Source organism: Conger conger, chromosome 18, assembly GCF_963514075.1.
Source record: "Conger conger chromosome 18, fConCon1.1, whole genome shotgun sequence".
NCBI lineage: Eukaryota > Metazoa > Chordata > Actinopteri > Anguilliformes > Congridae > Conger > Conger conger.
In genome coordinates, this window is record NC_083777.1 from 2,823,548 (window position 1) to 2,847,107 (window position 23,560).

Genomic DNA, 23,560 nt, shown 5'->3' on the forward strand with positions numbered 1-23,560 from the left:
CATTCTGTACCGATCAATAAATAAATGTACTATACATTACATTACATTTGAGTAATTTGGCAGAATTATTCAAAACTGAATCAAATCAATATTTTTTGTGACCTCCCTTTGGCGTTACTAGCCAACGCGGTCCTGCAGTTCTATCAGACCATCATATTACTGTAGGCAATTGACTGTAAGCAATTGACTACTTTTTACATAAAAACTTGATCATGGCTGTCTGAGATCAGAAGCAAGGAGCCAACCAAAGTCTGCAGAAGAACTGTGGCAAGTTCTCCAACATGCTTGGAACAACCGGCCTGCTGATTGTCTTATAGAATTGCAGGACAGCGTTGGCTAGGCCAGGACTTTTCTGTTCTCAGGCCAGGACCTCCCTTTAAAAATGTCAATTAGCTGTGCACAGCTATGTTGAGTTGAATCATTCCTGTGCATCGATGGACTCATGACTCATGGATATTCCTTTGTATTGTATGACAGTCTGAAAAATAATAGCAGATATACACTGGGGTAGTCTAGACACACATCACATATATATATATATATATAAATATAATAATCTACGGGTGCCTAAGGCATCGGCACAGCACTGTACATGTGACACCCTATTGTGAATAATCCACATGTCATTTCTGGATTTGCAGTGATGGAAGGTGGCAGTTGGTATATCAAAAGAAAGCAAATGTTAGGGTTTAAAAGTGGTTTATTTGATTGAATGCTTGCAGTGCAGACAGCGCTGTGAAAGAAGGCAGTACTGGTCGGTACAGAAGATAACTGTGGCAAAGCTCATATTCTAAAGGCTGTTGATACTGGACCTCGAAGTGAGAATGGCCATCAGTTCTTAAACTAAAGGCAGAAACGCACTTAAGCTGCAAATGGCAAACAGTCTGATCCATGTGCTACGGCACAGAGATGGAAGCACAGATACTTACAAACCCAGCCACACTCACTAGCTGTCCTTAAACAGTCACTAAGCAGCAGACCTTGGTCAAATACCTACGTTGGTTTTTTTTGGATTCAAATATTTTCTGTGCTTGACTGACCTTGCCTGGTGCAAATGAGCCAACCAAGAGAATCAGAAGGCAGTTTGAGAGTATTTTAGAAGGTTCCAATACACCAGACAAGCTCAGTAAAGTATAGAAAAATATTTGGGGATTACTCATGGAAGTCACACATTGAAGGTTTGGCTCCTGAAAATGGCCCTTTTTGGAGACGCACAGTTCTCGCAGGAACGCAGCGGTGTTCAGAGGAGAATGATGTTGCGGTGGACCCACAAGACCTCTCTCAGGCTGGGAGTGCAGATAGTCTGTTGAGTGGTTGTGCGGTCAGCCGGTTTAGGCAGGGCTCATTGGAGGGGTGCGGGGCGTGTCCGGGCTATTTGGGAAACACGGTGACGACGTCGTAGCCTTCGGGCGGGGTGACCCGCTCCCGGGCGTGCTTCTCGCAGTAGATCTGGTCCTCCACGAAAAAGTGTCCCTTCTGTTTGAGGTTGATGTCACAGTCCGTGCACACGTAGCACTCCGGGTGGCGGAACTTGTCCCTCAGTTTAACCAGTATGCCCCTGTGAGGAAAGGAGAAAACACCTTACAACCATGAGCTTCATTCAGGCTGAATTCATTCATGAGCTTCATTCAGGCTGAATTCATTCATGAGCTTCATTCAGGCTGAAGGCCAAGACACGCATTAGAGACTAGCAAGGCTAGCCAAAATGTACTCTTACAAATGCTTTCAGTGATTTCAGACCTGGGTCAAAAATATAATTGTTTTGCTTTCAAATATACTTATACACACAATGTTGAGCTTGTCTGGTGTATTGGAACTGATGAAATACTCTCAAAACATAAAAACCCTGCATTCTGGTTGGTTGGCTCAATTGCACCAGGCAAGATCAATTGAGCGCAGAAAAGTAATCGAATCCAAAACAATTACGTATTTGAACCTGGACCGATGTGTTAATTGCACTAAAGCACTTGCAGTCCATATGCATTTAGAGCGTTGACACAATTTCTGTACTTTTAGCTTTGTAGTCCAGCACATTGGATTGAAATTAAAGAATACATTTGAGGTTGACTGTCACCTTTAATTCAAGGCTAATTACAGCAGTATCGGGCGATACATGTAGGAATTACATCCCTTTTTATACAGAGGCCCCATTTCAGGGAACAAAAAATAATTTGACAGTCAGCTTCTCAGTCATTTCTGAATAGTCAGGTGTATTCACTCACTTCCTTACTGTAAACTTTCAGTATCTAATCTTGATTCTAGGCCTTTGATTGCCTTTGGAGTGTTGGATAGTTGTCAACAACAATATCACTCACGTGGAGAATCATCTTTAAGACTTTAACATATTAGCATTTGGATTTTTAGACAATGAAAAGCTACTAGAGGCCACTTACACGATGCCCGCGCCACACTTGTCGCACACAGGAAGTTTCTCTGCGTTGCCCACAGACGATCCAATCTTGTTGGTGGGGGCTTTGACGCTGCGGAATCCTGAGGGCTTATCCGCGTCTCCTGCAGAGAGAGGAGAGCGATTCATTTTACGGCCCTGACACATCTTCAGGAGGCAGGCAGGGATGCGTCAGCTGCTACTCTCTGCAGAAGACTTCACAAACAGATCTACAGTGGCTACACCGCAAGACACAAGACCTGCCCCCACAGCCTGGCAAGCCCTGAGAAACACTCTGTGTAAGAGCTTAAAAGGGCATAGAACAGCCATCCGCACACCTGGTCAGTGTTGTTACTCAGCACTGAATTGTTCAATACAAGCAGGTAATTACACAATTAACTCCACTCACATGGTTTCTTGTGAAACCACTCAATGGTTATTTGGTTGCTGATATTAAGACAAAAAAACAAAAACCAGCACACCCTGCGGCTCTCCAGGAGAGAGGACAGTCTGAACATCCACCTGCATGTGATCCCCAAACCTTCCACACACAGGAACCCTGTAGAGCATCGTCTCTCAACTCTCAGCCCAAACCCTATAGAGGCCTATAGAACCCGACAGAGCAGTTTCTCATTCTCAACCCCAACCCTGTAGAGCCCTATAGAACCCTACAGAGCAGTTTCTCAACTCCAGTCCTCAGGACCCACTGGAAACAGAAGGTTTTTGTTGTAACCAGGAACTCACACACCTGATTTAACTAATCAAGTGCATTTTGGAGGTTTGATTGGTTCAGTCATTAGACATAAAACTGGAAAGTGGGTCCTGAGGACTGGAGCTGAGAGACACTGCTGTGGAGAGCCAGGGGCCCCAGCAGGGGGCAGTGCAGTACCTGTCTCCAGGATCTCCTGCAGCACTTTAAAGGAGGCGGACTGTCGCGGGGGCTCATCGGACTCCTGGTTCTCCTGCAGCATCTTCAGCACCTCAGAGTCCGCCGCTACCACAGGCCTGCCGGGGTCCGCATCCGGGCTGCAAACACACACACAACATATAAACATACCGCAAAACCGCAAACATACACACACAACATATAAACATACCGCAAAACCGCAAACATACACACACAACATATAAACATACCGCAAAACCGCAAACATACACACACAACATATAAACATACCGCAAAACCGCAAACATACACACACAACATATAAACATACCGCAAAACCGCAAACATACACACACAACATATAAACATACCGCAAAACCGCAAACATACACACACAACATAAAAACATACCGCAAAACCGCAAACATACACACACAACATATAAACATACCGCAAAACCGCAAACATACACACACAACATATAAACATACCGCAAAACCGCAAACATACACACACAACATATAAACATACCGCAAAACCGCAAACATACACACACAACATATAAACATACCGCAAAACCGCAAACATACACACACAACATATAAACATACCGCAAAACCGCAAACATACACACACAACATATAAACATACCGCAAAACCGCAAACATACACACACAACATATAAACATACCGCAAAACCGCAAACATACACACACAACATATAAACATACCGCAAAACCGCAAACATACACACACAACATATAAACATACAGCAAAACCGCAAACATACACACACAACATATAAACATACCGCAAAACCGCAAACATACACACACAACATATAAACATACCGCAAAACCGCAAACATACACACACAACATATAAACATACAGCAAAACCGCAAACATACACACACAACATATAAACATACCGCAAAACCGCAAACATACACACACAACATATAAACATACCGCAAAACCGCAAACATACACACACAACATATAAACATACCGCAAAACCGCAAACATACACACACAACATATAAACATACCGCAAAACCGCAAACATACACACACAACATATAAACATACCGCAAAACCGCAAACATACACACACAACATATAAACATACCGCAAAACCGCAAACATACACACACAACATATAAACATACCGCAAACATACACACACAACATATACACATACCGCAAAACCGCAAACAGAAACACACAACATTTAAACATACCGCAAAACCGCAAAACTGCAAACATACACACACAACATATAAACATACCGCAAAACCGCAAACATACACACACAACATATAAACATACCGCAAAACCGCAAACATACACACACAACATATAAACATACCGCAAAACCGCAAACATACACACACAACATATACACATACCGCAAAACCGCAAACATACACACACAACATATAAACATACCGCAAAACCGCAAACATACACACACAACATATAAACATACCGCAAAACCGCAAACAGAAACACACAACATTTAAACATACCGCAAAACCGCAAAACTGCAAACATACACACACAACATATAAACATACCGCAAAACCGCAAACAGAAACAAACATTTAAACATACCGCAAAACTGCAAACATACACACACAACATATAAACATACCGCAAAACCGCAAACAGAAACACACAACATTTAAACATACCGCAAAACTGCAAACATACACACACAACATATAAACATACCGCAAAACCGCAAACAGAAACAAACATTTAAACATACCGCAAAACTGCAAACATACACACACAACATATAAACATACCGCAAAACCGCAAACATACACACACAACATTTAAACATACCGCAAAAGCGCAAACACACACACACACACACACCCACACACCCTCAACACAAACATACCGCAACAATACAAACACACAACATATAAACATACAGCAACAATACAAAAGCAAAGAAACCATGCTTGTAGCTGCATCATTACTCAACATCCCCCACACCAGACCCCTGGAAGAGAGAGGTTAGTGTGCAGATGTGCAGTGCTGCAATAAAGGTTAGTGTGCAGATGTGCAGTGCTGTAATAGAGGTTAGTGTGCAGATGTACAGTGCTGTAGAGAGGTTAGTGTGCAGATGCGCGGTGCTGTAATAGAGAGGTTAGTGTGCAGAGCTGTAATAGAGGTTAGTGTGCAGATGTGCAGAGCTGTAATAAAGGTTAGTGTGCAGACATGCAGTGCTGTAATAGAGAGGTTAGTGTGCAGATGTGCTGTGCTGTAATAGAGAGGTTAGTGTGCAGATGTGCTGTGCTGTAATAGAGAGGTTAGTGTGCAGATGTGCAGTGCTGTAATAGAGAGGTTAGTGTGCAGATGTGCGGTGCTGTAATAGAGGTTAGTGTGCAGATGGGCAGAGCTGTAATAGAGGTTAGTGTGCAGATGTGCAGTGCTGTAATAACGTGTCCGATACGGTCTGAACTGAGAACTTGCTCACACCCAGTACACAGTGGCTCAAACTGCAAAAAAAGTCTAAACTCGGTAAGTATTTTAGTATTTACCGATGTATTTTGAGATGTTAGTACTTAACTTATTTACTCTTACTTCAGACGCCAACAGACTCCAAAGGCAGCCAAAAGCCTAGAATCCAGACTAGACACTGTAACCCCTTCTATACCTGCACTACATTACATCATATTATTGGCATTTGGCAGATGCTCTTATCCAGAGCGATGTACAGTTGATTAGACTAAGCAGGAGACAATCCTGTGGGGTTAAGGGCCTTGCTCAAGGGCTCAACGGCTGTGCGGATCTTTTTGTGGCTACACCAGGGATCGAACCACCGACCTTGTGTGTCCCAGTCATGTACCTTAACCACTACGCTACAGGCCGCACTAAGGATGCGACTGAGTACACCGGAGTCATCGGAAACAGCTGTGAAGCAAGCTTTTCCCAAATGTTATGGTGGCCTGAAATGGGTATAAAATGTATAAAGAAGGGCCTACATATCACCTAATAAGGATGTAAATACCCTCAAAATGTAAAAGTGACAGTCTGCACCGTCATTGTTTAATTTCATTACATTACATTACATTATTGGCATTTGGCAGACGCTCTTATCCAGAGCGACGTACAGTTGATTAGACTTAGCAGGAGACAATCCTCCCCTGGAGCAATGCAGGGTTAAGGGCCTTGCTCAAGGGCCCAACGGCTGTGCAGATTTTATTGTGGCTACACCAGGATTAGAACCACCAACCTTGTGTATGCCAGTCATTTACCTTAACCACTACGATACAGGCCGCAATTTCAAATATAATGTGCTGGAGTACAGAGCCAAAACAACAGAAACTGTGTCACTGCCCAAATACTGCATTACAAACTGGTCACAGATCATACAGGTGAATGGACAGCATGCTTAGCAAGGCTCGGAGGTTGTCGGTTTGAGTAAAGCTGCTTAACCTGGACTGAATTCTGCCGTAAAAACTGATAAATTATGAAAATACCATTTAAATTATTTGCCAACATGTGCGTATCTTTGAGAGACAACAAAAGATAAATCAATTCAAATGTACCTATGGACTGGCATTGTGTGTCAGAAAATACCGCGTTGATGTCAACGCGTCTGGTCAGGTTCGTCTTCACGTGTCATTCTGAAATGTGAGGTGACTCTCACAGCTTACACGCTGCGCTCATGAGCAGGCAGGAAGTGGGGACACGCGATGGAAACAACATCAGTGCGTATCTGAATGACTCACTGGCTGTGAAACTGCACCCAGTCTGAGGGCGCTGCAGAAGACACCCTAACTGGGTGGAGCGCATATATCACAGGGCCAGAGAGGAAGAGGTTGAGCGAGAGGTCACATTAACAGGGCTGAAACATCTGCACTGGTACAGTATTAGAGGTATTAACAGGCCCTCACAGAATGAATGTGGAGGTCACTGGAGTTTTACCAAAACTGTTTGCTAAACTTTCCACTAACTAATAGGGAAAGGCACCAGCTCAGCATCTTCCTAACCTCTAAAAGTCCCACACCCTACCCTTGGCCAGCACCGGGTAGGGTGCGGGAATTGCGTGTCGCTGGTCTCCTGTGGTTGGCTAGCGCAGGGCTAGGGGTGGGACTTACATGCAGCTGGGCTCCTGTGGTTGGCCGGCGCTGGCCTTGGCCTCCTCCATGGTGCTCTGGAAGGTGTCGATGTTCTGGGAGGAGTACAGGCCGCTGGGGTTGTTGTAGCGGTTGGTCACCACTGTGGGGCTGGGGGCGGAGTTAGGGGCGGAGGGGAAGGGCAGGGCACTGCGGTTATGAGCCGAACCAATGGGCTTCACTTCCTGTGAGTCACAGAGAGAAAGAGAGAAAGGGTGACACGCTGCATATACTGTACACATACACACACAGATATATGCCACATACACACACGTCACACTCATGCTATACACAAACACACGTTACATGTGCACATATACTTGTTATCCACCACGCACACACACACACACCACATACACGTTACATGCGTTTTACACACAGACGCACACACCCATTACACACACATACATACACACACGTCACACACACAGCCAATGTGCCATGCAGAATCAGACCTGACCACACAACGGCACGAGGTGCAAGATGGCGGAACACAAACCGCTGATCGTGAGTGGGTGCTGTCGTGTGCGTTCTGGGACAGGGGTACACGGTCACAGCCACAGGGGTACACACCAGCGTGTCATTTACACCCCGAGCTCATCCTCGTTTAGGCCCGAGGCCTGAATTCAGAACCGCAGTGCTCAAAGCCCGAGAGCTGCTACAGGCCCGTTCAGTTCCGCAACACAGCAGCACCACTACAGAACAGCAGTCGAGAGCATCAACTGATCAGCAACGATCTCAAATCAAGCGTCTTTACACTACTTAAGTGAGGAGTGCGCTCTTCTAGCATGCCCTACTGAGACAGTGCACAACCCTTCCCCCTGACCAGACCTGGGTCAAATATGTAACCCTTCTGAATCAAAATACTTTTCTGTGCTTGATTGATCTTGCCTGGTGCAAGAGGACCAGAAGGCGAGATTTGCACTTCTTGAGAGTATTTCATAGGTTCCAATATAACATACAAGCAAAGAAAAGTAAAGCGAAGGAAAGTATTTGAGTATTTGAGTAATTACGTGTTTGACCCAGCTCTGCTAATGACACACAGCTCAGCCGGTGAAGAAATGGCACACAGCATTCCGCCGTAGAGAGGGAAGAGAGGAGGGAGGAGACTTCTCCTTTATACACCTCCTCTCCGCTCCTACGCATGCGACCACAGCTGCAAACAGTCCACCGTGCCGGAGGCTGACCGAAAGAGAGACTTGCATCGGAGACTTTCTCGTTGTTTGGATCCAAGCCGGAACATCCTACCTGTTCAGTTTCTGTAGTTTCTGTGGAAAAGGGTTGGGAAGACGGGTGGAGCACAAACATTTAAGCCTTGGGGGCATTTCGCTGCAGAGGACCACATTTCCCAGCATGCCAAAGGCAGAGCCATCTAGGGAATTGTAATCCTTGAAACTGTCATGAGTTTACAATGCTCAGAGATTTGTAAACCGCCGTTTGAAAAGAAAGGATCTCGCCTGGGGCAAAAAATAATTTGCAGAGTTATCTTGTTCAGATTATACCTGGATCTTAAAATGAAATTGACACGCACCACTCCCCTACAACATGTTACAACAGTACACGCTTATACACGCTTGTTACCAGTGGACGTACCTGTAGGACCCCCCTGCTCCATACGTGTAAACGTCATTGCTAACTCCCCAGCTACACAGTCAGGAAGGGAGGGGGCGGTACCCTTTGCTCACATTTCAAAAGAGTGGTGTTAACAGACGTCTCCACTCTGGCCTACGGCAGGTCGTACTACATTTTTCTTACTCTGTCAGAGAGCACAATGCTCCATAGTTTTGTGTTATCAGAACATTGTAGGCAAACAAAATGAATAAAAGTCCTGTTTAAGCCTTAAATACATGCAAGTGAATGTCGGCCAATATTTACACAGAGACACGAGCGGTGCAGGTCAGGGGTCAAGAGGGAGGGGGACGCAGGGGTTTTCATCGAAGACGAGTACAGACCTGAATGGAAGTGCGCTGCTGTAGGCTACAGGCCATGGCCATTTCGTCTCACTGAAAAGCCTAATTTCGGCATTAATGTCTAAATGTGTGTCGGCTGCACTTATAATTAGCACTGCAACTGCTAATATTACAATAACTCACCACCCCAGTAATTACACATATTTCTAAGCAGTTCTCACTCTCTCTGAACCTCTCAATGTTTCTATAGGATTGTGTCCATGTCACTGTAGGGTGGTTTACAGACGTGTGCCTCTTAACAGACCCCCAAAGGAACCTAGACTCTGTTCACAGTGCTAACACAGGGTCAGCAGGGTTTGATAAGAGACAGCGCTTGCCAATATAGCACTATTGCCCCCATAATTTTGCCCCTGTGCAATTCAGCCATCTCAGTGAACTGCCCCCAGAACTACCGAGGTGAAATAGCATTGTTATAAACCTTATACGGTTTTCCTTATACAGTATAATCATGTTCGGGGTTGTAGAAATGCTGCTGTCATGGGGAACAGGTTGGTGTCATTGGTGGCGTGGTCCAGTGGGTGCTGAGTAAAGATCTTGGAATACCATTAAAAAGTGAACTGTAGGTGGCGCAGTTACCAGTGAGTCAGCAGCCAGCTGGTCGACAAAGGTTAACCAGGTTTGATAGGCATACAGACATAACGCAAGCAGGATCGTTGATTCCTCTCTCATTCTATGATTGTGTATTTATTTGATGATTCAGTGTTTGTCTTTGATCTGTGGCTATAGAAGGGGTAAAGCGCAATGGCTGGAGGAGACGAATCAACACAGTCCCCTGCGTGTAACCTACATACAGGCATTACTCTCATTTAGCCGTTGGATATTGCTATTATTGAACATTTTTACAATTTAGTGCATTTGCTTTAACCTGCATCCACTTTTGACTCTTACCACTGCACACCTAGCAGTTTTAAGGTCCTAACAAACACATAGCCTAGAACTTATCTGCACGCCATAGTCACTTGCCTACACACTAGTGTCGTCACATGATGTACTATAATTTGAGGCTACGCAAGCCAGAGGCACGTCCACGTCTATGAAGCAAGATAGAGAGCCACAACACTGGCAGGCATTCACAGTCTCCTATGTACAGCAGAGAGGAAAGGTTAAACTATTATTATGGAGTCAGATAAACAAGAAAACATAAGATTAATCCAATTATTCTCATCAGTAACACGGCAAGACTACGTGCTTCCTTTCAGCTTCAGGTTTGGTGTATCTGGGGGATTCTTAGTCAAACTTCCGGTCAATGGCTTTAGGTCTGCACTCCGCTCATTCATCAACTGCGCTGACCGTAGTAAATATTAATTTGACACCAACGTCCTGAGAAGCAAACAAAAGCCTGAGAGTGTGGTGCATGCCTCCACTTGTGGGAGATAAGCGAAGGCTTGAGCAGAAAGTCACAGCAGACACTGTCCCTGCAGCGTCCCAGCCAGAGGGCCAGAGCAGAGGTGGAGCTGAAATGTCTCTCATTCTAATGAAAGGACCTGAAATATCTCTCATTCCAATGAAAGGACCTGAAATGTCTCTCATTCTAATGAAAGGACCTGAAATATCTCTCATTCCAATGAAAGGACCTGAAATGTCTCTCATTCCAATGAAAGGACCTGAAATATCTCTCATTCCAATGAAAGGACCTGAAATGTCTCTCATTCCAATGAAAGGACCTGAAATATCTCTCATTCCAATGAAAGGACCTGAAATATCTCTCATTCCAATGAAAGGACCTGAAATGTCTCTCGTTCCAATGAAAGGACCTGAAATGTCTCTCGTTCCAATGAAAGGACCTGAAATGTCTCTCATTCCAATGAAAGGACCTGAAATGTCTCTCATTCCAATGAAAGGACCTGAAATGTCTCTCGTTCCAATGAAAGGACCTGAAATGTCTCTCGTTCCAATGAAAGGACCTGAAATGTCTCTCGTTCCAATGAAAGGACCTGAAATGCCTCTCGTTCCAATGAAGGGACCTCAAATATCTCTTATGGCTAGTTAAGGGGTTTGGTCATACTTTTGAAAAATCAAATAGGCCCTGGTCCTTATCTTTGTTGTGCAGGTAGCAGTTGAAATTGTACCAAATGCCATTAATGTAATACTTCCCTCCAGGGTCTTTCAGCGCACTTATCCCTGGTTATGGGTATGCACTTTGTTGTACGTCACTCTGGATAAGAGCGTCTGCCAAATGCCATTAATGTATTGTAATGTAATGTAATTCCAATGAAAGGACCTGAAATAATGTAAGTGCTTATATGCTAATACACTGACCTGAAATAGCTCACATTATAACAAACGAACCTGAAATAGCTCACATTTAAATAAAATGACATTTTTCTCAGAACAGCAGCATTACAGAACCAGGCAATGTTAAGGCATGATCTCGTTGCCTAAGGAGGCACTCACACTTAGAAAACCGTTTTTATCATGAGCAGCAGACTTATGGAAATGTGGAGAAACTGAGAAAACAGTTGCTCACATTTAAACACTGTTCGTCGTGATTGGATATAGCAAAAACTAAAAAGGATCTGTGCAGGTCGGCTTATTATCATTTTTAACATTGCTCGGTAGTTCTCCCGAAAGTTGCTTTTCCTAAAAAGATGAGGCTTTAGAGCCTGTGCCTTGTTTTTTTTTAACTCTTACCAAGTAAAAAAAAAAGCCTTACCAAGCCTCAACCACATACCCATTAACAAACTGTGTTGTGTTCATTAAATATTCATCCCTTAAACGATCACAAGCCCCTCAAGTAATTATGAACACATGGTCTCAGTTCAGAACGGAACTGCAGTAACCAGACGTTTCCGTCACACATTCGACTTGTATTTTATTGAGCGCAGGTATTTGCCTCAGAGCTAAGGTGATAAATCTCTGTCTCCTAGGATATCTCACTGCTATGGTATAAACAATGACTTCATTTCTGGCAGTCTGACCAGCTTTGTTTGCACAACGTTGAGGTGGGAACGTTCAGGTACTGCTGAGAGTGAACTTGATAGGCTTTTAAAGAGACAGGCCAGGGTCTGAAGTCCTTCTAATGACCAGTCTGAGTGTTGTCTCAGACACGCCCAGGCTCTGGTGATGATAGAGTGAGGAGGAAACAGGAAACAGGAAACAGAAAGCTTACCTGAGGCTGGGACGCCAGGTTCATCTTATATGGATTTGTTTTACCCCCTTCAGACGACAGAGGGGACCACATCCTGGACTCAGACCTGGAAACCAAAGAAAATTTCAGATCTTGGACCTTCAGACATGTCCACGCAGCACAGTAAACTGCACAAACATCAGGAGCAAATATTTTTTTAACAAACCAACCCCCCCCCCACCCCAAAAAAAATAAAAATAAAAATAAAAACAAGAACTTACATTAACAGGTGACTTCATAGTTAGATTGGGAACATATCTTCCAGTAAAATCCATAAGCAGGTCTAGCAGGTTATGAGCTGGTCAACCAAACTGGTCAGCACTGGTAGCTTGTCACAGATACTGAGCTAATCAAACCATATCAAGCTGGGAACTTGCCTGAAGTGGTCAACCAGCTAAACCATATTGAGCTGGGAGCTGGCCTGAACTGGTCAACCAGCTACCAGCGCTTTCAAAACCTAGTTTGAGTTGGAATTTCAAACCCCTGCTACAGGACACTGCAGCCTGGTGTCAGATGTAAGGTCCTTCTAACACTGTAGGGGGCAGCCCTGAGTAAACGTTACTTATCTTAACATGATGACATCAGTGAGAACATACTATCTGCCCCCAAATAAGCAGTGACCAAAGAGAAGGTGAGAGAATCCATTAATGAAATGTGAAAAATTGCAGTCGGTATATTTTTCCTTGCCGTTCCAAATGAGCGTAACCTTAGAAGTGGAGTGAATGTTCTTTGTCTCGCTGTGACATATGATTATTCACGAGAGCGCAAAACGCAACCTGACTACTTTCGCTTTCAGGTCATTTCACAGGCGGTTCTCCATTCCTACAGTTACTCAGAAACGGGGAGGGGGATCGCAGAGTCATCTGTTGCCTAGCCTGTCTCAGCACGTCACCTATCTGACGGAATAAAACACGCTTTTACACGTGGCCGTAAATCACGTCTCGCTGTTCGTATCTCACTGTAACAGCACAGCTACCACATCCGTGGTAAAAGGGCACACCTAAAATTATCTGCTCTCTACATTGTGCCAAAACGATGTTATGAAAATATCATCAAAACACAGGGGTGGAAAGTGGCCTTTCAGGAGAACATTAACGGTCACTAATGCATCATAATGAAGTGCTACGGACAAGCATTGTTACAGCATTATGGTTTTGGTTATTAAAGTAAAGGCAAAGGCTGCATTTAAATATTATCTTACAACATTGCGAGTTTAGTCTGAAGTATAACTGCCACTAAGAACACATCCAGGTAGATATCCAAATTTGAAACAAGTTTACATCGTCTTCATTTCATTTCCCCCCCATGCTATTTAAATGCTCTGTGAGCATCATTATGACTGCAATTTAAAGCTAGTTCAAAGCCCCACTGTTCAGGGCAGCTAGCATGGCATGGTGGACAAACCTTTGAAGAGGCAGTAACCCTGTCGACATCACAGATCTTTGTCACTTCCACCAAATGGGAGATCAAGACTGCTTGGCATCCAAAGCCCTCATTCATAACTACTAATGACTCTTCAGTTCAGGAAGAGAAGGACAGGGTTAAATCAACATTTATCCTGAACATTGACTTCCACTTAAATTTGAGTGTTTGCTTCTTGAGAAAGAGGGCCGATTTGTCAGAAGAATAAGTCACGTTAACCCCCACCCCGGACAATCCAAAAACTTTGTTACTTCCTCCCCGTTTGACTGAGAAACCACACAACAGCTGAACATTCGCTTTGGGGAAAACCTTTTTTGTTAGGCGATTATGTTTTTGTTAGCTTGTTTGGTTTTCTAACACATGCATCATAAACTAGATAATGGTGTTGTTTCTTTTCACAATTTCTTTTTTCCTTCCACGGCTGCCAAATGCTCAACAGAATTGACCTACGGACATACACTGGACATAGTGCCTGGAACATTGCTATGGTAACCAACTCATTTTTTACAGAAAAAAGGGGCGGTCCACATTCTGATACACAAAGTTTCACTGGGAACTCTGGGAAACCGCCAACACAATGAGGAACACCAACAGGGACAAAACATATGCCATAATTGGAGCACGATCCTAAAACCTACACAATTTTATGCAATATAAAAAGAGCACACTAAAACAGTAAACAATAGACAATAAAAAGTATACTAACATTGTTGGTTGCCAATACCTTGAGCCTCTGACTCAAAGATACAGACCTAAGTGCAGCTTACCATGCCATGCACCATGGTCTTTCAACCAAATTTAGCTCCCCTACAGGCTGTTTGAAATGAATACGGCCATACGAAGGCTAAGGTACAGTGGGACCAGAGGCACTGTGGCTAGAGTATCAGGAATAAATCTCGTCATCACAGGGGGGAACCATAAACATATGGATCAAGTGTCTGATGTCACCCACTGTCATGACTGTCCAGCTTTTCAGCAGCACCATCTTGTATAAAATGGAGCTGGAGAGGCGCAGTAGGGAAACGGGAAGTCCGTATATGGGCATGAAGACCACAGCTGGTCCACTCAGCACGCAAGATAAAGCAACTTCACTGTGACGCACTACTGCTGATTCATCCACAGAATGTTTCGATAGTACAATAACTTAAGGAAGTTGGCACATGTGAAGACATCAGACGAAGAAAAAAAAAACACCATTTGCGACTACATTTCCTTGTGGGAGAAAATAATCGACTTTATATTTTTACCATACTGTTGCCATTGACTTGGCTGAAACACCCATACTGGTGCCAGCCGCACTAGTGTGAGCAACAGCACCAGGAAATCAGCTTCAGTAATGGAGCCCGGTTTTGGCCTCTTGGTGGGAACAGGTCCCACGGCACCTGCATAGATTACCCTCTCTGGGTGGAGTCAGAGCCCCGATTGGGCATGTCGGTATCCCTGGTAACAGCACGGCATTGGCACAGGATGGTGTGAAGTCTAAGCCTGCCTGTGACTTCATCACATCCCGGGTTTGATAGAGCTGGGAGAAACTGCAGACAGAGTCAGGCTGGTGCAGGTTCCTTTCCCAAAGGGCCGAGTTCCCCCCTGACAAACCAACCTGCCGGCCAGGTCAGGCGCCTTCTACAACGCTACATATTAGCAGCCCCCAGCTAGCACTGGCTCCCTTCCTACCTTATGTCTGAACCACTTGCTCCTTCTCTAAGAAAGTATTCTGTTGGACTAAGGACTGTAAGATGGTTGTTTTGAATTTTTTTCTAAGTTTATTGTTTAGATATAAGAAGCACTTTGCCTCTCGTATGTGTAACCCCAACAAAGGCATCTTGCCAAAAATAATGTATTTTATCAATTAAATCTTAATTTTTATTCTTCACCAAAAACTGCGCCAAAAAAACCCCCTCTCTTTCTACACTTCTATTCACTGGTCTAAGGAATTTGGAGTGTTGCAGTGAAGGAAGCCAAAGTCACATTTTTTTATTTTGCAGGGCCAAGCTGAAGAGCTTATCGTGCGTCCACTGCTGGATGTGGATGTTGGATGGTGGGAACTCGGATGAAACGGGATCACTGTGACCTGCCATGTTCTCGTGGGCTCAGGACAACGGATTCGACAAAAAACCCCACAATATTCAGCTCTGACACCTTGTTCATCGGTGACGTGCTTGTCATCTTGCAAACTTCAGAGATACCCAAAACTCCGACTCGGTGCGATTATTGCCGTACAATAGGACTTGCGAGTCGTAAACTGCTAAGATGTCATGAACGCACCACTACAACTGAAAGGCTGTATCCGTAAAGTCTTCATTTTCACTGCACCAGTACCTCGGAGTGTCGCAGCGAAGGAAGTGGTCACACTTGCCTGGGTGGGGAAGGGGAGGGCACAGTGTCTCACCTGTCGATGGACAGCACCATCTCGTCCGTGCAGCCCTTGATCTTGCTCTGGGCCTCCAGGTGAGTCATGCCCTCGGTGGCGTGCCCGTCGATGGCCAGGATCATGTCCCCCGTGCACAGGTTGGCCTGGGCCGCTTTGCTGCCCGGCGACACCTGAGGACACAGCACCCAATCAGCAACCCACAGACATGCGTACGACTGGACAGGAAAGCACCACAGACCTGGACCCTTCACTGCCTGGACCCTTCTCAACCTCTCCAGTTCTCATAGACTGTGACATCATCACTCCTGGACAACATCGGCCGTGACGTCATCAGTGGGGGCAGCCTATAGCCTAGTGGCTCAGGTGTGTGGCCGTGTAGCCACAATAAGATCAATGCAGCTGTTGGGCCCTTGAGCAGGGCCCTTAACCCCCCCATTGCTCCTGGGGGGGATTAGGCCCTGCTTAGTCTAATCAGCTGTAAGTTGCTTGGATAAAAGCATCAGCTAAATAACTGGAATGTAATGTAATCACCCCAGCAAACATTTCCATGCCAGCAAATAAGCCATCAACACATCTGGATCAAATAAGCACCTCTGACAACATGACACCTGGATCACATTAAAACATACGACACTTACATACCCAAACATAATTACACCCGAGGTGGTATGTCTGACAATATCTGGATGACATCAGCATTACCAGTGTCACTACACTGAGAGAACATCAGAACTCAGAATGACAGCATTTATAGTGTTCAAAAGGCCTTTTCCTCCTTGGAAGTTAGAAACTGCCGACTTCCGAGATTTCATGATGTGAGTGACAGCTATAATTCACTCCTATTTGTTCTAATAGCAGTGCTAGTGCTTAACCACCAGCAACATGCACAAGCACTCCGCTAACTCATTACTGAAGACGTCGGAGGCTACGAGGAAAGCCACTAACAGCCATGGTTTCCAGACATCTCTTGAGCAGAACCATTACAATTACGGGAAATTCTGATGCAGTCGACTACATCAGAGACTATTTAATAGCAGAGCAATTCAATTACCTTTAGGGCTTTAGACTTTCCCCACATCGCTGAAAGACCACGATTCTCGCAAATTCTGTACTTAGTGGGTGTAAAAATAGTTTCACCATAAACCGAGCACCTACCCATTTAATTTTACACAAATCACGGACAACAGAGACCACAGTAGAGGAATACTTGTGCTGCGATGAAGTATTAGTACGGTACAGCAACTACTGCTAAACTGCTCCAACACCAACACTGAGGCCATAATCACAGTCAGTATTATACCGCGTGAACTGCAATCAGTTTCTGCGCAAGGAGCGCCACGTGGCACTCACAATATCGAAAGCAATCCAAGCATTCTGAAACAAATTAAAAGAGGAAATGGTTTGAAGATTACATGCAAATGAACCATTATTTCAAGGGGGCTATCAGAATGCATTGTTTCAAGATGGCAGCCACACAGACGGCTGTCCATGGGGGTGGGGGCTGCTCTCCCACAGTCCCAAACTCCTGTTTCTCTGCCTGGCAGAGGGGGAGGGCAGGACTGAGAGATTGAGATAGGAGGAGGAGTGTAAACAGGAGGTGGGAAAGGAAGGTGCAGCCTGCAGGTCTTGCCAATGGGGCCCTCGTCTGAGACAAGGTGGCTCACAGGAGCTGGGAAGGAGGAAGCATTTTACAGGGGTAGAACACGTTCAGGCAGCACAGTACTACACAGGCAGAGATGTGGGCTTGTGACTCAATGGTTGCGGGTTCACCTGCCCACCGATACGCCAATGCTTTACCCTTCAGTGACAGACTTAACTCAAATTCCTTCTGTGAAATATCCAGTAAAATATCTGGATGAGTGTGTCTGCTAAATACAAAGAAAAACACATCTCTGTGATCATTCAGAGCACCTGGAACTGCACTTCCCTCCATGGTGTGTCTGTGGTTCTGATTTGCACTTTGTTGCACGTCCCTCTGGATAAGCGTGTGTGCTAAATGCCTGTAATGTTTGTAAAGTATGAGTAATATGTGGCTGAACTGACAGAACGAAGGTGGCTCTGATTGGGAAAAACAGGAGAACATGCTGGTCTTCCCCAGCAAAAGCTCTGAGCGATCCCCTGCCTCCAGCACTAAACTTTTCACCGACCCCAAAGAGTTGAACACATGACTCCCCCAGCTGTAGCAATGAAAAGACTGAAGTGCTTGTGGTTGTCCCAGCTTGTCTGAAAGATGTCCCTGCAGTCTGTGGGCATCTGAACCCCAGCCCAGCACTGCAATGAGGAGCCAATGCAGGTTCTCGCCAAAAGGAGGGGTACTGTTGTGGCTTTTCAGGTAGCTTTCACCGTAAACCGAACAGCTAAGGTCTACAGCAGTGCTCTCCGACCCTGGTCCTGGAGAGCTACAGGGCCAGCTGGCTTGTGCTGTCGCACTGCACTTAATGAATCAATCAGAGCTGTTGATTAACGGTTAACTCGCCTCACCTGGTTACCTAGGTCTCGACAGGGTGCCGATTTTAAGGAGAAAACAAAAACCAGCAGACCCAGTAGCTCCCCAGGACCACTGGAAATTTGTACAAACTACAGGTTCCAAAGAGTGGTGAATTAGCAAACCCACTGGGAGAACAAGAATGATGATTTATTTAACTAAAGACAGACATTTTTTATTACATTTTTTATTACCAGAATCGCCCCTCCTATATTAACTCTGAATAACAGCTGTGGAAAAATGCAGACCCTCCATCCTGAGAGCTAGCCCCAGAGGGATACAGGTATGTGAGATGTACGAGGTCCATAGCTAAACCCACGCTACTGCCGCGGGCCATGTTAAGAAGGAAGAGAAAGGACTTTGATCTCAATAAAGAGAGAACTGAAACTCAGCTTCATTTGCTTTAAATCAGGGCGGTGACAACCCCTGGTACAGGTAGTTAACCTGGAAACGCTTCCCTTATGTGCAGTGAGATATTTTATGGGCCCACTAGAGCTCCACCCAGACAGGAAGGGAAAACATTTGCTGAACTTTAAGATAATCATTTTACTGTGGGCTGCCATCCCCGGAAGCAGACGTGTGTGTGTGTGTGTGTGTGTGTGTATAACACTGAGCTGCTTAAAAAGGAGAAGTGAAACACACCCTACTACAGTGGAAATTGATGGTTGACACAGTGAGCATGGCCAGGGAGGATAGTGATGGTGCCTGGGGTTAAGAAAAGGTGATAAGGTGGAGAAGAACAATAGAGCTCATCTTATTAAATTGTTCTGTAAATGTTTAAGGTAGAGGATGGGGTTTTATGAGAGTAGTCTTGGTTGTTGTGCAGTCTTGACAAAATCCAGAAATATCTTTTCTTGTCAGCTCAGCCATATCTGAAATCCCATACCACAGGGAGAGCAGCCCTGCCTGCTTCAGTTCGGAGAGGTCAGCTGGAAAGCCTGAACGCTCTAGATACCGAGTTGCTCGTTTCCTTCCTGATCGGAAGCGCTTGCAGAGAGCTGTCTTCCGTCAGGAATGCTGGCTCGGTCCAGCATAGTATATCGGCCTGGACAAGCTTAGCAGCCGCTTCGCTTCATTGCGCGGAATTAATACCTGCGGTAATGGTCAACGGTTTACAATCAATTTCACTGATCAAAACGGCTGCATGGGCTTCGCGTGAAAGAACGCCCGTGACCACAGCAAGACCAACACCTGCTGGCGTTAGCACTGTAGCCATCTGACATTTCTTCTTAACGGAATGGGCAGGGTGTCTGTTCGGGTGCTGATGTGGAGGAGCTGGGAGTGCTGGTCCCCAGTCGACCATATTTTCAGGGTTCAGCACTCCTAGCTGCAGCCATTAGCCTAGCTATAGCCCACAACTTCACTTTCCTAACCGATAACACGTGCACTGCTATTACATTGATCAGCATCAGAAAATAATAATTTTTTAAAAAGTATTGTATAATTGGCTATAAAATAATAGTTTTGGCTAAACAGGCCTACAACGTAAAGTAGCTATATTGGACGTCGATCTGATTAAACACACAAACGCATGAACCAATATGAAATGCAAATGAACTGCATGTAGGCCTACTGAAAATTACACTATGAATAAGATGTAACCTAACCTGCTAATGCAACAAAATAATGGTAAACTTTAATCAAATTATCTTTAGTCTACTACATAAAAATGCACGGCATCGCATTAAATGATGTATTTTTAAAATATCCGACAGCAGCTGTTAGGGCAAAACTGCGGTCTTTGCCCATAATACGCAGTAACACTGGTTCCGAGAAACAGCTGCCCAAAGGACTTTGCAGCATTTTAGCTGATAAAACACTCAATGCCACAACGATAGGCTACTGCACCATTGTCTGTCTCCACTCAAAAACTTTTCGAGTTGCATAACAAGTAGCACATAACAAATGTACCGTTTCTGGTGCTTCGTGGAAATTTTACTCATCTTAGTTTGAGGCAATTCTGGCAAAAGAACCGCACGACATTAATTTTCCGTGTTATATTCTCACAATAGGCCAGACCTCTGTTATGACCGATTAGTTATCAAAAGGAATTCGCCTAGGCTAACCATTCAAAGTTTTATTTCACTTAAAATACTCATCAACTTTCTTGCCGCACAATATCCTAGCCTAGCTATAAACTAGCCCAAGTCAGCTGCAGCTTCGAGTGCTACCAGAAATGGGACTAGATCCTATCGCCCGGAGAGAAATGCCGAAACAGTGACATCTGTATCGGAGGGCGTTCTGTTCAGGGTGAGTTGGTTGTAGCGAGCACCTACCCGTGAGATGGTCAAAGGTTGTTCGAAGTCCTTCCCACCAACCAGCCGGAACCCCCACGGCCCGGGACCTTCCATGACAACTCGCACAGGCATTTTCCCCGAAATGGCCGAGAATCTAAGTTTGAAGACGAAAGCAATTCGAGGCTGAAAGTGCTAGGCAGTAAGTTAGGTGCGCTACCAGAAAGTGCTCCGAGAAGCAGCCGACAAAAAAGTGCCTGGCGGGGAGGTGCCTTTTCGAGAGCTGATACAGGGGCGGTCCCCTTCCTTCTCAACGTTTGGCCGACTCTCGCCTGAAATTTCCAGGCTGATGGGGCTTATTTCCCATGTTTGTTTAGGGATGTACCCTTGCGTCATCGTATTACATGCAATCTTACCATTTATGGTAGAGCCGATTCCAAGGATGTGGAATGTGCCGCTCCCAAAGTCTGGATTCCTGGCGGTCTTCCGGAGATCTGCCACGGACAAACCGAAACATGTTCCTGGGGTTGGCGTGAGTGTGAAGGGCTGCCTTGGGCTACATAAAGACACTGCCTTTCTCTGTTGCATTATAAATATAACCACGTTTAAAACTGAAAAAAGAAAGAAATATAACATGTAGCTTAGCCTAGGCCAATAGCCCGTCTTTTAAAAGAATGCATAAGCACCGTAGCATAGCCCAAATTAACTTAACGTAATATAGGTCTAAAACACTGCTCAGTCATTCGACTAAAGCTGAAACTTTAAGTGCTTTGTGAAATTACCTATTAAACAGTTTTTTTTTTTTTATTACTTGAAGGGACTTAATATTGAATATTAAGCATCCAATTATCATCCTGTTGCATTAATTAGTCCAATGAAAAATATAAAAGTAGCATTTGCTTGAGAACTAGTTTACATTTAAATGATAAACATGATCCTTTGTTACTGTAGTTTAATCTGTTTATTTAGCCTATTTGTTTTAAAGCAACACCTGAATTCGATTGAGAGAAAAAGGCCATATTGCCCTCGCTTGTGTAGCTTTTTACTAAACACACAGAACATATTTTAAACCTAAAGCAACTGCACGAGGCTACATTATTATTTCAACTGCCTACCATAACGTTTGTGCACAAGAACAAGTGTTGGCTAGAATATTCTGTTCTAACGTGATATAATATTAGCCCGATTCAGTCTTCAGTAGGCCTAACTATAGCTAGGCTACTGTGTGGATACGCATTGTGAAGCCGAGTTTATGCCCCCCCCCCCCCAAAATAATGGAATAAAAATGCGAAAACTTTTTAATATTACGTGTGCCCTCTAGCGGCCAGTACACGACGTGAGAACTAAATAACTATAATCATAGGATGTCTGAAGATTTTTCCTCCTAGAAGACTGTTATTAATTCAGTTATTTGGATATTCATTTTAAAGTGGCATTATCCTAAGCCACGGGTATAAAATGTAATCTTGTAGCAACTCAACCCATGCATGCATCCACTACAAAAACATGTGGATAGTGCATTGTGCTACTAACAATGTTATGAGAACGTTATCAAACACATGGGGAAGTGGTCTATCAGGAAAACGTGAATGCCTGCCTCTAATGCATCTGAATGAATTTCTCAGAACAGGCATTAGGTAATTAAAGGCATTAGGTAATTAATTTCAGGATTCCGTCACACGACAGTCTAGTCAAAATTTCATAGATGCAAAACAGCCAACAAAGCAAGTTATCTCACATTCAAATTTTATGAAAAGCTTTTCACAGAAAAGTCCCAACTGTCTGGCATTGTCTGGTTTTCATGTGAAGGGCGGATCAACTGAAAACATGTAATGTTCTCAAACACAACCTAATTAAGTTATTACCCACATTCTTAGTGATAAGATCTCCCCACTTAGTTTCCTAGAGCCTCTTGCAGCTTTGCTATGTGAATGAGTCTGTGTCATGCACTGGTCATGGTGAACTATGGGCGACCAATTGTAGGATAATAAATAAGATGTGCAAATTGTTCAAATACAGTAAATAATTCACAAGTACAGGTGCTGACACCACTCTTGTGACCTGATCCTGTCGGGAAATGCATGCCATTACATTAACTGTGTTAACAGATCTGTTGAATGGCTGAGATCTGTAGAAAATGACCCATCTATAGCAATTCAAGATTCTTTGGACATCTAAAATGTATAGAACACCCAGGTCTGTGGAACATGTGCAGCATTTCTTCAGTAACACTTGAAACCTACAGCACACATTCCTCTTGTGTCAGCAGATGTATTAGAAACCTGTGTATTACCATACACTAATAGCCCAGGGACAGACCCCCTTCACAATAAAATATAAGCAAGAACGGTAGCTTTGTCCTGTCAGCTGTGATAGCAAAACCTGCCAACTTCTTAAATTGTTCATATTACATACAGTAAGTAATCCTCCAAGTGTAACAGTATTGAATTAAGATATCTCATATTTACACAGGCTGTAATTCTTCCAGCTTTGCTTGAGAACATGATTAGTTTCTTCTTATAAATAAAGACATCATCCCAG

At 44.3% G+C, this 23,560-nt stretch overlaps 1 protein-coding gene across 2 annotated transcripts; it reads right to left on the reverse strand.

Annotated features, from left to right (window-relative positions):
- Positions 1-682: 682 nt before the first annotated feature.
- pdlim1 (PDZ and LIM domain 1 (elfin)) lies at positions 683-22,149 on the reverse strand. 2 transcript variants are annotated; one of them, XM_061228121.1, is made up of 8 exons: positions 22,135-22,149; positions 21,436-21,513; positions 16,319-16,470; positions 12,490-12,574; positions 7,393-7,595; positions 3,276-3,412; positions 2,394-2,511; positions 683-1,558 (listed from the first exon to the last, which is right to left on the reverse strand). In XM_061228121.1, exons 2-8 carry the CDS (start codon positions 21,436-21,438, stop codon positions 1,372-1,374), a joined length of 885 nt encoding a protein of 294 aa, XP_061084105.1. In that variant the 5' UTR covers positions 21,439-21,513; positions 22,135-22,149; the 3' UTR covers positions 683-1,371. The 2 variants fall into 2 exon arrangements, with proteins under 2 accessions (XP_061084105.1, XP_061084104.1); XM_061228120.1 differs by lacking the exons at positions 21,436-21,513; positions 22,135-22,149 and adding an exon at positions 21,062-21,393.
- Positions 22,150-23,560: the final 1,411 nt, after the last annotated feature.